The sequence below is a fragment of the Xenopus tropicalis genome, chromosome 5, assembly GCF_000004195.4.
Source record: "Xenopus tropicalis strain Nigerian chromosome 5, UCB_Xtro_10.0, whole genome shotgun sequence".
Taxonomy (NCBI): domain Eukaryota; kingdom Metazoa; phylum Chordata; class Amphibia; order Anura; family Pipidae; genus Xenopus; species Xenopus tropicalis.
This window is the reverse complement of record NC_030681.2, coordinates 122,951,888-122,967,971: the sequence shown is the minus strand read 5'-3', so window position 1 is coordinate 122,967,971 and position 16,084 is coordinate 122,951,888. Positions and strand designations below refer to the sequence as shown.

Here is a 16,084-nt window from a genome sequence, read left to right as displayed (position 1 = left end):
AGGATATGCTTTCTTATAATGTTCAAGATGCAGTGAGTTAATGATATTCAAGACCAGGTTGCACTAACTTTTTAAATAGCTGACAGAACAACAAAGCCAATGGCTATAGCTCATCTCTGATCTCAAAATATACTCCTTTCTCTGTGCTCTGCTTCTGATCTTCATTTGTCTTCCCTCTCAGCGCTTCATCCTATTCCCAACAGGGAGACTTCTCTTGAGCTTCTGCCTATCTCTAGAATTCCCTTCCCTTGGAACCTTTACACGCTCCTTAAATACTCACCTGTTCAAAACATCATGTTCAATACACCCTATTTGATCAGAAGTCAACTTTTCATAAAGAATCAACAGTTGTTTTCAGACTCCTTAGCAGTTATGATCAGGGCACTTTAAACCTATTTTTATTCTGTAACCTTTGTTAAATTATTTTAGGACTCCAGTTTATTATATTTTGCTGCAAAGCACTGTTGCTATACTGATGAATACATGATGATGAGGATATTATATCACAATAATGCCCCGCAGGGAGGAAGACTACTCCTCTTCCAAGTTACTCACTTGTGAGATTTTTTCCAGCTTGTTCCAGCTTGACCTGCACCACAGTCATAAGCCTGGATAATAAAGGTGTACTCCTTCTGAATTTCACAATCAATTGGTCCTTTTGCTCTGAGACGCCCTTCTCCAGATGTCTTGTTCAGCACTACAGCTTCAAAAGGAGTATCTTGTCCATGAATTTTGAATGCACATATTTCCCCTGGAAGATCAAAATGTAAAAAAATTGTTGTTAGAAACAACTTAAATTGTAATTAAAGCTCTCAGTAAACATTAAAGGACTGATTTATTAAATTATACCAGGGAAGTTACTGATAGCAACTAACAAGCAATTAGTAGAGTACTACAAGTTAGAAAATGAAAGCAAATATCTAATTGGTTTCTATGATTAATGCACTTGAACAAGGTAAGTAAATTAGTCAATAAGTCTGTGACATAAATGTATTCCCCCACTGCCACCAACACACGGGAGGTGTTTCCTCTGGGACCGCCACAGCATTACCCAGAAATTACCAAGCAAGTTACTACTAAACATTTCCCATTAGTAGCCATGTGGTGGTTTTGCAAGATGTATCTCTAAGCTGTTTAGAAAATACCCCAGTTCCCAGTGATACTTTACTGTAGGCAGATACATTTTTTTCCAAGGATAAACGCTAGGCATAATATGCGCTCAATTTGTGTCAAAACAAAAGTGCAATTCAGGGCTAGACTAGGCTGGCGGGACACCAGGAAAAAAACCTGGTGGGCCCCGCCATCCCATACCTGATCCTAGCAGGCCTCCCTCACCCAATCGTGTCTGCTTATGCACACTCAGGGGGAGGGACAGGGCACCAGCAGGGGGCCTGTGTGTGTTTGTGCGGCCCGGGGACAGATTAGGTGCATGCAGTGCATGTAACTCTAAGCCCTCATGCAACTCTGCTGGAATAATGGACAGAAATGCTGCATTATGGGTAAAACCATGATGATTTGCATCCAAAGCTGCACTCTGCTTACTGCAATGGCCTTTAAAACAAGCCCAAGATTCTTAATATTAATATTCTTGCACGTGATCAATCTAAAAAAGCACACTTTGGAGTGCTCACAAGTGCAGCCATGGCCCCCACACTCACGTCCATATATAACACTTACATTAAAGGTACTTGAACCAATATGTGCTACTTGCACTTCTGTATAGTTGTGCTCAGCTCTGTGCAGTCCTTCCTGCCCCTTCCATTTCAAACTGAGCACAGCTATTACCTATTGATGCAGTAAAACCCTGGAGCTTCTGCCACCTCCTGACCCGGCGGTGGCTCCAGGCTTCCCTTCTCACCCAGTATGAATTGGTGCAGCACACGTGTGCCTAAATATGTGCTTAGTAATATTATATTAACATTATGTTATGGGGCTGCTGTGCTGCTTTCCATTGCCAGCTGGCCTATGCATCTTTAATTACAGCCTCTGTTCAATTCCCAATTACTTTTTGGTAACCTTTGCTACAACATGTCTCTCTTTTTTTTTTTTTTTTTTGTTGGTTCAGAATGCTGTCGCCTATCCTCATCAACAACCTTATACAAGGGGAGAACAACACTGAGGATGGTAAAGACAGGGGAGGTCAGAAGGTACATGGGGATTGAAAGGGATGCTGCAACTCAATAGGCATTGGGCTATTGCCTGTAGGACATCTGTAGGACATCAGTATCAGTGTGCAATATTATTAAGAATTAAAAACTTAGTGTGTTAGCTTCTGCTTAAGCAGTAAGCAACCTTTATTGCTCATTGTTTCTACCACACTAGTGTATGAGTTTGTGTATTGCTGATATGTGTGTATTGCTGACTTGTGCATTTTATGCAAATGATTCTAATTAAATGTTCATCAAACATCTACTAAAATTAAAAATTTCCTTGTTCCACCACTTGATTTCATACTTGGCTTTAGGATCCAATAAATATGTGCATAAGATTGCTTCCTTGCTTAAATTCATTTGTCAGCATTCTGTTATTTACAACAGTAGCAAAAAGTCACAATTAATATGTAAACAGCAGAAAATAAAACCGTAAATAGTGCTAAGTTCTATGTCAATATACAGTAAGCTAAAAATAACAGCAGTCTGTGTAGTAGTTTCTAAGCTTGAGTGTACATTGGGCAGAAGCAATGTGTGGCTTTTCTATCCAGGCATTCTTCAGCAGGAAATGCAGCCTTGGTTTTATAACACAATTCTGTTTTACAGGATGCCTTCCCAAGCATCATTATACTGTTGATGATGAAAACAAAAAAGTGAATATGACCCTCAGCCTCACTTAGGGCCCGATTCACTAAAGTCCGAAATAAGGAGTGCTATTTATAGCATGCGTTAAAAATCTTATCACTTCTTATTTTTCGCTCGATTCACTAAAGGGACACTTGTCATAATTAAGAAGCGATGTTCTTGCCGTTATTTATCTTGCGACGACATATTTTCAAGCAATATATTACGCAGCACACAACATATTATGCAGCACGTTGCTTGAAAATATGTCGTCGCAAGATAAATAACGCCAAGAACATCGCTTCTTAATTATGACAAGTGTCCTTTTAGTGAATCGAGCGAAAAATAAGAAGTGATAAGATTTTTAACGCATGCTATAAATAGCACTCCTTATTTCGGACTTTAGTGAATCGGGCCCTTAGTTTTGGGGGCACAACTTGCTGCCAATTTTTTTTGTTGGTTTGTTTGCTTTGTTGGTTTTACACGTGCCACTACCTGCCATGAGAAAGGGGCCTTATTATTTGGCAACAACAGCCTAATATTATTGATGTTAGAGCAGGAGAGTGTAGCAGAACACAGTGCACCTTGCCCTCAGGCTTTAAGGAGGGCCCAAGAGAAACGATGGGCCTTTGCAAGTCTATTTGAAAATAGACTGTCTTGCTAAAAGATTGTAAATGTAACTATTTAGACATTTTTGTTATCTTTCCTAGGTCTTCGAAGGTTCTTGCCACTGTCACAGTTTTCGCCTTTCAGTTGTATAATTTAGAATTTGACACGTTTATATGCCCTGTAGACCAGTTCAGAATAGACCATAGAATGCAAGGACATACTGCACAGGTATGGAGCAAATGCTGGCATTTTCTCATAGTATATCATTCCTTTGCTGTCAAGCAGGATGAGCTGTAGGAAGTGCCTGCTTGTATTCCTTGTGCTTGTCACGTCTCATTTCTATGCACAGCTGCAGCTGGCTCGCCGGCTTATGACATAGGATATTTTTTTTCCTTGCTACAGCTGTTCTCGCATACAAGTGGGAGATATAACACAAGACCCAATGAGCGGTTCTTGTCAATTAAAACCAACACACTTGCAAGTGCTAGCCACTGCTGTTCTTGGCAGCAACACTTTTAATACTGCCTCTTGTGCTGCCTAGAGAAATATAGTTTATTTTTATCATTTATACCTAGCATAAGCTGCAGGTTAAATTTATAGTAATTACTAAATCTCGGCGGCCTGGCAAAGCTGTTTTACAAGCCTTCTTCCTGACAGTAAACAGTGTGTTCTGCCAAATCAGAATCTGGCTTTTATACTGTGAATGTACGAAAGCCCTCCCTGTGCATACAAGCTAGCATTCCTTGGTCTAGACTGGTGACCTAGACCCTTATAACATTATGGCATACTAGACTTGCTTTCTGGTTATAGTCACAGTCTTTTGATAGGCACAGTAACAACTTCCATCCTCCAAGTACCTAAAAAAGTTCTTGATAAAAATTAAAAAAGTAGCAACCCTTATGTTACCTGTGTGGTATTACACTAAATAATTTAACAGGCCCTATAGTGTTTAGATACAGCATTTGTTATATTTAAGTTGTATGGCTCCAGTCATTATAAAAGATATCCATAATAATGCACTGATATTGTTATCGTACAGAAGCTCACAGCACTAAGAAATAGGAGTTTGTGTTGGTTAGGCAATGCTTAGAAATCTGCTTTGTTAACAGTTAAAAAATTATAAATTACTTACAAGTTACTGGCATGCTATAATTATTGTTGAAACTGCCAATGCAAAGCAATAGGGCTCATTCACTGACACAGGCGCTAAATTTCACAATGGCCACCAATAAGCAATTGGCTATGGACAGTTTGCTACAATATAAAAGCAAATATCTGATTGGTTTATATACGGTGTAGGTAAGTGCACCAGTGCCTACATATCTGCCCTAATGTATGAGTTAAGGTGCCCATACACCTTAAGATCTGCTCGCTTGGCGATGTCGGCCCGTGTATGGGGACCTTTAGACTTATCTCAAACACTGCATTGCTATACATATATATAATTGTGTTTCTATGATCCTTAGTTCTTAGATTGCATACACACGTAATTCAGTAAGTAGCTTCAGTAAAGGTCCCCATACACGGGCCGATTTTAGCACTACCGACCGGCCTGCCTGACCGATATTTGGCCTGAAATCGGCCAGATCTCGATCGGGCAGGTTACCTTGAATTGTGAACTTGCTTAACTAGCACAAATAGCTACCCCCCCAAAAAAAGAATTACAAAATAATTGATTACCTTGAAGTAAAAAGACTACAAATAAATCACCTAGAACAGCTCTTTTTGACTTCTACATGATCTTGACAGCTTTTAGATGGCGTAGTTTTACATTTGCATTTTTGCAAAGAATTTAGCAAAAAGTATTGGGTTTTTAGTGTAAAAAAATACAAATCATGGAAAAAAAAATCTAACCTTTCATCAATCTGCCCCCATGTGTTTAACATGGCTCATCTGTAGTGTACGCTACAAAAAGAGTGTTTGGTGAGCTGATTGCTCAAAAACATCCTGATCTAGGTATGTAGTAGTTGGAAGTTCAACAGAAAACTTTGTCCTGGGCCCATATTGCCCCATTACACACACTGTAACTGAGACTTTCAATTGCCCCAATAAACTACAATCACAACAGAATCTAACATGGTGGGATGCTTATTGCATTTCAGTTGAAAAGCCACACACTACTTCTTTGTACTCTTATTTACTGGATGGCGCTTGTTCCACTAAGGTCCTATTGGAATAGCTGATCCTAAAAAAAGCGAATATAATGTAAAGTTCACTGTTCTGTAGGAAAGGGCATACTACAAATTTCCATTCCGCACTTCTGGTCTCTCAGTGTAAATATCACAGTAAAGGCTTTACAATGAATGCACTGCTGCATTGCCATAGATCATGCACAAAAGTAGGGCAGGAGTATATCCATCCATGTGTTGCTGCTATCCAAGTGTAACAAGCGTCACACTTATAGAGTTGGTATTGAGTCTTCCATCAACTTAAAATGTGACAATGTGAAAATGTAAAGGTTACACAACAATTCCAATTGCCAAAAGCAAAGCAAGAACTGCTTGATGCAGTCTATACATTCACAGCAGTGTCTAAAGGGCACATATTTGCTTGGAGTAAAAGAAGCTTTTTTTGAAGCAGAGTACAAAATACAATCTTATGTCATGAACAGAAAAAACATTTTAGCAACCAAGCTCTAAATAAAGATAATAAGTGTTTTGTGCTATTTGCCATAATATTTAGAAGTTGCTGGGACAAATGCCAGTCTGGATAATAAAAGCCATTATATAAGCATTTTGGAATGCTGCCCTCTGATTTGACTTTGGGCTGTAATTAGGGATGAATATTGAACAAAACATTTATATGCCAAAGTTTACAATAAATTTCAGCACACATAGAGTTAATTCCACGTTCTTTGTACTGTACCATATGTAGAATGATATGGGATTTGGAAGATGAAAGCTTAGCTGAAAAGGCCAGTAACAAAAGGAAAAAGAATCTTCTAAAAGCATTTATATAAGATGTTTACTTACTCTACACTTTTAGCACCATCTCTAGAAAGAATAACATTTTTAACTTTTTTAAAAAAAAAATTGTAGTATGTTGTTGCAGTAGGGGTTTTGGTGACAGTTTGTGAACACACATTATATGGTGTTACTGGCCTTTTAATTAAGGGGTAGACTTGAAAACATCCCCATAAATTCCACGTTTTATATTTTAGGCCCTGCAACTAATCTAAAGACACCTATTCCCAGAATTCTCTAGCTCATCTCTATTTCACCCTGCTTTGTGTAGCTCTGACACCTTCCAAGTGACTCTTCAATGAAGTCTGCAAACTCTATCAAAGCTTTATATAAAATCAATGAAATGTATCATATGAGAAGGATAATAAGAGACTGAGGGCCTCAGTGACAGATGACGTCTTTGTATCTAAGTCACTGGGTAGAATACAGACAGCAGCTCTCCTCCCTACAACTATTCACATTTTATTCCTTATGATTCTTATTACTGGGGAGCATATGTTATTCATTTATATATCTAAATAAATAATTTTTACAACAGAATTATTTTTTCGTAATCCCCTACTTAAAAATCAAATACAGGTATGGTACTTGTTATTCAGAATTCTATTATTCAGAATAATGCTGTTATTAGGATCTCCATAACTTAAGTCTACAAAAAAATAATTTAAATATGCAATAAACCCAACAGGATTGTTTTTCCTCCAATAAGGATTAATTATATCTTAGCTGGGATAAAGTACTATATACTATTTTTTAGTTGCAAGGAAATCATATTTAAAAATTTCAATAATTTGATTAAGAGTCTATGGGAGATGGCCCTTCCGTAATTCAGAGCCTTCTGGATAACGGACCCCATACCTGTTGTAATGTTTGGGTTATGACTTATCTGATCCCTGCTGCATATACTAGCCATTCTCTGTGCACCAAAGGCCATGCATTCTGTATTTAAAGCTGCTGGTTATCATACTTTGCTCTGTTAAGCTTTAGAGACCCAATGTGCAGAGACTGAGCATATGTTTCATTTGGAAGCACATGCTGTAAAATAGATGGGTGCTTTTACTGCTTCCTTTTGATTAGAAAGGCACTTCTATGCAAGGCTTTTGACTTGTAGCCAAATTACAGTTGTGTATCATTGAAAATAATTTTAAGTCTGAGTTGTATTTATTTATATAGTACCACAAGTATATAGTATGAAGTAGGAAGGAGTACACACAAAATGTGGCAGCATAAACAGTACACAAATGAAACAATGAGAATACAGTAGTGGGAATTTTCATACAAAGTTAGAATTGAAGGATGAATGCAATGAGTGGAGAACCTGGGAGACCAGTTATTAACAGGTTACAATAATCTCTACTGGAGAGGACAAGGACCTGTAAGTCAAGGGGATACAGGAGGCCTGGGGGGATCTGCTTCCTTAGTAGTGACTCCTAATTAAATGCAGCAGGGGGATTACAGGTGACCTGTGATTTTGCCCCTGTTGCAGGTCACCCTGATCATGTGCAGAGGAGGCCCTGAAAAACACTTTCATGGGGGCCCAGGCCCCAAACTTAGACCCCTGATAGTAGTGGTCATAGCAGGAGAGGAAGATGAATGTGTTGTCAGCATAAATTGTAGGAGAAGCCAAAGGAAGTGATAAGGTGACTAAGAGAGAGATGCCCCAGGACTCATGGAGATCTCTCTTGGACTCTTGGGAACAGTAAAAGTCTGTTGCACCCACTCCATACTAGTTTCAGGTATGTCATGGATTTCTTTGTAACCAATATGCAGTTGGGGAAAAGGAAATAAAGGTAGTGTTTTAGTAAAACATAGCCACCAATCATCAGTTAGCATTTAATGCTATGTTCTCTGTAAAATACAGATGAGTACTGAAAGAGAAATGATCCTTATAAATGGTTAAAGAGATCTTTGGCAATAAGATATGGATACTGAAAACTACATTTTCTTTTGAGAACAGAGAGATCTGATTGGTTGGTATGGGTTAGCAGACCTAGGTAAATGTTGCCTTTTTACAGTACCCTCTAATTTCCATTTTTCAGGTAAAACAAGTACAAGGTTTTACTTTATTTAATGTAGGCCAATATGCATGGTATGTCCTTGTTTAATAAACATAGTTTAAAGGTTAACTTAAGCATCCTTAACAATATTTTTTAACTAGCACCATTACACGGGCCACAGGCCCCCTTCTAAACCACATTGCTGAAACCTGCCAGACCTTTGTTATACTTCTGTAGCATGGGGAGAAGTGCTGAGCTTGAGCAAGGTCACTTCCATTCGCTGTTTGTACCATATCATTTCTCTCTAATGGTGCTTGAAAAAACACAAAACAATGGAGCCTTTAGTTCCCCTTTAAAGATTAAGCCAAATTCCTTTACTTTAGGAATTAGAGGTGTGGATGATGCTGGATTACAGTAATAACAACCGATCTCTCACAATGATCTATTTTTATGAAATAGAACATTAATATCTAATAGGCTTGTCAAAGATTAAAACTGAATTAAACATTGCATCACAAGCTAAAACAATTTGCATCAGCAACCAACTGTCAACCTTTACTTTTCCAATGAATCCTAAATTGAAACTAAGCAGGGAAGGAATACACATCTGCAGACATGAGGTTAAATTCCATGTATGCCGAGACACAGCTTGATGAGCGTGATGCGACTTTAATTATAAAAACTAAATGTGTAAATAAATTACAGCAGCGAAGGTTATTTTCTGAAGAATGTTGAAGTATGAATTGAGTGTTGCTATATAGGAAAGTCAGTTTTGATTAATTGAATCTTCAAGGCTGTGGCATGGCTCGGAAATAAGGTCCCTGCAGCAGACTATTTCACGGTCTGTAATATACGGTGCTTAAGCTAATATTGTACCTTTCATGGGTCAATGCCGGCATCTAATTGGTGGGCTGCACACAAGCCTTTTTCCCTATTTTAATTAAAATGTATGTCAATTTCATTGAACGCTGGGCTATTGATGCTTAAAAGACTAATTCCCTTGGGTCATTTAACCCGTGTCGAGCTGGGCTCAGTCTTTTAGAAAGAGTAACTTCTCCTACAGAGAGCTGTATTTAAAACCAGTGAATCAAATTTACTGCATTTGTGCCCCCCCTTACATACAAGTGCTAAAACGCACGTCAGTCATGTTAGAAAAAGGACAGAAAGCAAGTTAACGGTCTCAGCTTTATGAAGGAAATATTGTCCCAGATGTTGTTTCAAGTCTTTTGTGGAATTTGCATACATTATCTTTCCAGCCCATGAAAATCTGACAGTTCTACAAGAGCTACTCAGAAACAAAGATAGACTGATCCTTCCCCTGCATGAAATTGCTGGGATGTTCTATAAGAGAATTTACAGTAATATGCTGTATTTGCTTAGAGATAAACTCTCAAAATTGTTATATACCTACTTGTTATAAAGTATTTTCAATGGGAAAAAGTATGCAACAATATCCAGACACCTGACAGGAGATAGTAACATACTCAATTGGTCAGGGTTCTTCTATTTACATTGTTCCAAAGTGGCAATCCTACCATATATATTCAAAAAGATAACCCACTCGGTCTTAAACTGACAAAATCTGTATGAATGTGCACATTAATAAGGAAGAAACTGGGCATACAGACTTAAAACAAAGCACATCAGATTGTAGTACAGCGCTAAAAACTGGACTATAACAAATTTCTGAAACGTTCCTGAAATATTGCTATTGTTATAACAGTTACACTAGGCAATATGCAATATTTATTATGCACTATGACACACTGACATTTTTACTGGACATATGTTATGGAGGCCTGGTACTTTTTCAAAAAGCACTTGCCAAACATAATACGATAAAGGAGCCAAACAAAATCATATGCAGAATTTGGGAACAACGACCCCAAACTTTGTAGATATTGGTTTTTTAGATTTATGCTATAAAACTTAGATTTTAGTAATTGTCAAAGAACAGGACATAGGCATAGAACAACTGCAACTGTAGGATGATTTTAGACATCAAGATCAAAGGTCAGTCTGTTTGCTTGGGTCTTAGAATGTTTACACAGAACAGGGAAAGGGAAGCCCAATACAGCAATTGCTGAAAAAGGGCACATGACTGGGAGGGACAAATTGCCAGACAGGGGTTAATAGCTGGGGCTTGGTATTTAGCATTTGGGGGTGGAGCATATGGTATTTGAAGCAGGCACAGGCAATGGACCAAACTAAGTGAATGACAACCGTACCGGCCACCAGCCTCTCGTGCCTTCCAGCATGGTGGGTACACAGGATTGCATGCTTCAATACATATATATTGCAATGTATCAATATATATATTTTGATACATTGCAATATATATGTATTGAAGCATGCAATCCTGTGTACCCACCATGCTGGAAGGCACAAGAGGCTGGTGGCCGGTACGGTTGTCATTCACTTAGTTTGGTCCATTGCCAGGGACTTTAGAGCTCAAAGTATTACCGTTTAATATTTGTTAATGTACTTGTTAACACTGTTATTATTTACTTGTTATTTATATTTATGGTTATGTATTTTAATATCATGTCATGTAATAAAGCTGTGGCCAATATAATTTCCAATGAAGTGGTTATTATTTCTAGGCCCATAGTTTGGGGCAAAAGGAGGGCAGGTATTTGGCCCTGCCCAAGTCATGCATCCGATGTCTCCTGTCACAAGTATTCATAATACAAGGTTAAGAAAATCACAGATAGTATCAGAAACACCAATTGCCCAAATACTATTTAGGACACTGCGCTGATGTAGAAGACCTCTTTTACCAGAGAGATACCTTTTTGGGCTATTGTGCTGAGACAGTGAGACAGTTCAGCCTTCCCTAAAGATGGATGGAGAGACAAGGTTACGCTAAAACAAGCATGATGATTGGATGGCATGGGATCAGCACCATGTAAGAGAAATGGTTAAATGGCAACATTTTTCTACTTGAATTTGTTCCCTTTCAGGGCATATGAGCTATTATTTAATATTCTGTATTAATGTATACCTCAATAAAAGCTGTCTGGTTAATATCCTGAGGGAATCTGAATGGTTCAAGTCAGGCCCAGGGGAAACTTTGGGGCCAGGCTCGATTTGAGTAAGTAAGTTATGTATTTATTAAAATCCAAGAGTAAATTACTCAGTGTGGGCGAGAATCATATATCCCTAGTGGAGAATGATATGGGAAGACGAGTACATATGAACCCAGTATTTGGAGCATGAATACCAACATTTTGAAACATTTTCAATACAACAAACTTATTCAAGTCTTCTCATAATATTATTAAAATAATACAGTTTCAATCTGGTGAAACAAGCATAATGTCAAAGGCTATTGTCATACTAAAATCTACAGTTAATGTATATATAAATGAGTGTGTGTATATACTGTATTTGCAGTGGGGTTCTCTTGGAAGGGTTGAACTTGATGGACTTTGGTCTTTTTTTCAACCAAGCTTAACTATATGTACACTTGTGCTTGTAGGGTACATTTGGTTATGGATCCACTCGATTATCTGCTTTGCCTTCCACTGTGTTTTTAAAAGTCACTAATAGCCCAATTGTAACATCCATAAAGGGTCACAGAAAATAGCAAAATCTGGACAATTCTGACTAAGAGGATGAAGGTGAGTTTATGCAGAAGCCCACCTTTTATTAAAAAGTAACAATTGCATTAATGGTGTTCCTTTGTGGCTGCAGTCCATTGCATTGAGCTATATATTAGGCACGTCCTTCTGTTTGAATGATCTGGTTATCCATCAGTGCATGGGCATTTAGCAGTCGAAAGTGCCGATGACCATATCCATATCTAAGAACGGTATCATGTATTCAAATAGTGAAAGGAAAGGAGTTGAAATGATTATATTTGTGCCCTGACACATACCTTATTGCTAATTTCCATTTTTGACCAATAAAAACACAATTTTATTATTGTGAATTATTTATTGATTATGAATGTCTTTCCCCTATTAACATGCATCAAGTGAAACAATATTTACAATCTTTGAGGTACATTATCCCATAACATGATTGCATACATAGAAATCACATTCTGCCTTTGCTAACTGTAACAACTAAACATTTATTACATGATCTTATGTCACCAGCAACAGGCATTGGCCGGACAGTTCATTAAATAAATCCTTGTATTGACTTTGGTTGGATTTGCCCACATTTTTCATGTTTTCCTGGAGGTTTTTCTAACAAACTCAATTATTCAAATCTTCCTTTAAGGCTAAGTTATCCAGTTCTTCAAGTGACTGACACCTCTAAATCAATGTCCTGAATCGATTGTATGATAAACATGCATTGTCCTTAAAATACAGAGCAAAATACTGTGGTTTTCTTGCTACTGTGAACGCCGGTTGCATTATATTTTTGTATGCACAGAAGTCAGCGCACATACAGTGTGTGCGCATACGAAGTTTGCTCCACAACTTGTTTTAAGGTGGCCATACACGCTACCATCTTTCTGAGAGAATGGTCGTAGGAAAGATCTTTTGCCCACTCCACCAACATTAAGAGCTGGATTGTAATATATGCAGGTAAAAACAAAGGAATTTTTTATGCCTGTCTGATGTTCAGACACCTTCAGAAGCGCCTGGTCAAAATTTTCTGTCCTGCCCAATCAATGAGAATAACGATATCCAAGGCTTTTACCAATATCAGTCACCTTGTCTCCCACCATACTCTCACCGGTTATCGTAGAAAACGAAGTGCGTGTGTGGCCACCTTTATGCTCTGGTCAGATATTAGAAACAATGCTTTGGTTTCTAAAATTTTAATACAATCTGATGTACTTAAATCGGCTTTACTTTCATTTCTAGTCATTCATGGCTAAATTGGCAATGCTAAAATATCATTCTTACAGTGAATACCACTGATAAAGCACAGAAATGCATGCGAATGTGCCCGGCACTGCAAATAGGCTTAACTGTGCAAAGACAGCAATTCCTAGGGGCTGATTTACTAAGACACGATTTCGAATCCGAATTGGAAAAATTCTGATTGGAAACGAACAATTTGCGACTTTTCCGTATTTTTTCGGCGTCTTTACGATTTTTGCGTAAAAACGCGAGTTTTTTGTAGCCATTACGAAAGTTGCGCAAAGTCGTGATTTTTTCGTATCGTTAACACTTGCGCGCAAAGTCGCGCCTTTTTCGTAGCGTTAAAACTTAAAAGGCGCAACGTTTCGCGCAAGTTTTAACGCTATGAAAAAATCGCGACTTTGCGCAACTTTCGTAATGGCTACGATAAACTCGCGTTTTTACGCAAAAATCGTAAAGACGTCGAAAAAATCACAAAAAATACGAAAAAAATCGCAAAATTACCGATCATTACGAAAAAAACGCAATCGGACGCATTCGGCCCGTTCGTGGGTTAGTAAATGTGCCCCCTAGAGTGTGAACAGATGAGATTCACCGAAACATGGAGTTATGATCAGTATCACTATATGTTTGGTCTGGTGACAGCAATGATGGTAGATATACATGTATAAATACTTTATATATTACACATCAGTTACATTTTGTAAATAAAAAAGGTTTTCGTTTTTAGCAGCACCTAACTCCACATTACTTAACAAAAATAACAACTTATGAAGGTTTCCAAAATCAAATAGTTTAGGGCTATAACTTTAAAATTACTGCTATTTCCCACAGTCTTTAATCAACAACTATTCTACCCCCTCAGTGTTATTATCAAGAAAGCAGCTTACAGTTCAGAGCTTAAAGCTTCTAAATTCTTCCTGGCATGTACCCATACTTAAGCCTTAATCTCTGTATTAAGCGCTAATGCAGTTTGCTAAAGCTATTGCAAGGGGAACTGGGATAAAAATCATTAAGCAAAATAACTGACGATTATGTCCTGGATAAGGGTCAGTGTACCAATAACATAAGGTATGAAGTAACTTTCCTGTAGTCTGCAGTGCAATGTGATTATGCATTATACAGTATGATGCTTATCCAGATGAGGAATCCTCTACTTAATGGCACCCTACAGATGCAGTTGAGGCTATTTTAATGGCAGCTTACAGATTAGTGCAAGAGATCCACCTTAAGGCACATTGCTCAAATTTAACTTGGGGGAAGACTTTGGCAAATATTTGGAAAATGCACCTGAAAAACAATGTTTTGTTTCCTGTTCCACAAATATGGAGGAGCAAACATTTTCTCCTGAAACAGTTTTGCGGCAAAATTCACAGTTTTACAAGCAGTGAACATTTTTATGAATTCAAGCTAGAATATGGCCATGAGGACTGTTTTCTGAAAAAAAAAACATGGTCTGTTGCACCAGGAAAAAAACACAAATATTATATTGGAGTCTAGCCCTCCACAGCTCTCCCATTGTCTATCCAGTTGCCATAACTATTGCAGAGCTACAGAACACCTTAATAGCATTTTGTTTGTGTGTTTCCTATCAACTCCAATGAATTTTGGCAAAATTTTGCCATTTGGCTAATCCATTATAACTTCAATTGGTTAACCAAAATATTGGTATAATTGTAGGTTTTAGTCTGATGTTAATGAATATTCCACCCCCTACCTTAGAAACAACCCAAATAAACTTATTTCAGTGATTAAGATGCATGGCACTTATTCAAAAGTAAGGCTTATAAAAATGCCATTTATTTTACCCTTAGCTCATTTTAATTTGGCATAAAATATTGCACCTGGCAATGTGTTCTGTATAATATACTGAGTGCTCCTCCATGTTGCATGTAGGTTTGTGTGTACCTACAGTATGTGTATGAATGTGTGTACGTGTGTGTGTATGTGTGTACGTGTGTGTCCAAATATCTGCAACCAAGGTACCGCATGCTACTATAGTATTCCTTGTATTCATTTTGAATTTGTAACCCGGATCACCTGAAGTCATCAACAAGGTGATATTTACTAATACAAGCATGGGATCTCTTATATGGAAACCAGTTATCCAGAAATTTCCGAGTTACAGAAAGCCCATTTTCCTTAGAATCCATTTTCAGCAAATAATTTGAATTTGTAAAAATGATTTCCTTTTTCTCTGTTTTAAAACAATAGTTTGTACTTGATGTTAACTAAACTGCACAAATCCATGTTGGTGGCAAAACAACCTTATTGGGATTATTTAATGCTAAAGTGAATTTTAGACTTAAAGAACGGTGATCCAAATTACAGAAAGACCCCTTATCTGAAAAATACATGGTCCCAAACATTTATAGTTTTCATAATCCCAGGACCCTTAAAGGAGAAGGAAAGGTAAAACCTAAGTACACTTTATCAGAAAGGTCTATGTAAATACAGGCATAAGCACTCACAGAAATGCTCTATCCTCTATCAAAATAAACACAGGATTTCTTGTCTCCCTTTTTGTAAACATGTTGTTAGGGTATCTGACTTCCTCTCTCACATAAATCATTAATTTCCTGGACCAGAGTCTGCAAAGTTCTCTCCCCCCTCCCACAAAAATGCTAAGAACTCCCTCCCCCTCCCTTAGGAATGTGTGATCTGAGCTACATGTATAACGGCTAGAGCTGCAGCAAGAAGATACTTAAAATGGCAGCTGCTATCTTAAACAAATGGAGAAAGCTTCTAGAGCTGTTTACTATGGTAATGCTTTTTGCAGAATAAACATAGTGTTCTAGGTGGCACTAATGTGGCAAATCTATTGGCAGTAAAATGCCAAAATGACTTTCCTTCTCCTTTAAGCCAAACTTAAAGACCAGTTTCTAAGAGCATGTAGAATAACAACAAGCCACTATACC

At 37.8% G+C, this 16,084-nt stretch overlaps 1 protein-coding gene and 1 long non-coding RNA gene across 4 annotated transcripts in view; one reads left to right on the top strand and one right to left on the bottom strand.

The window, feature by feature from the left end:
* LOC105945392 overlaps nucleotides 1-2,505 on the top strand; it is a 143,649-nt gene extending 141,144 nt beyond the window's left edge. For all 3 annotated transcript variants that reach the window (XR_001924664.2, XR_004222719.1, XR_001168986.3), the window contains one exon: nucleotides 574-2,505. This is a non-coding gene — a long non-coding RNA (uncharacterized LOC105945392). The remainder of the gene's footprint in view (nucleotides 1-573) is intronic.
* Nucleotides 1-16,084, bottom strand: part of clstn2 (calsyntenin 2) — a 438,919-nt gene that overhangs the window by 130,940 nt on the left and 291,895 nt on the right. The window contains exon 3 of the mRNA XM_002941193.5: nucleotides 556-751. Coding sequence (XP_002941239.2) covers nucleotides 556-751 — 196 coding nt within the window. The remainder of the gene's footprint in view (nucleotides 1-555; nucleotides 752-16,084) is intronic.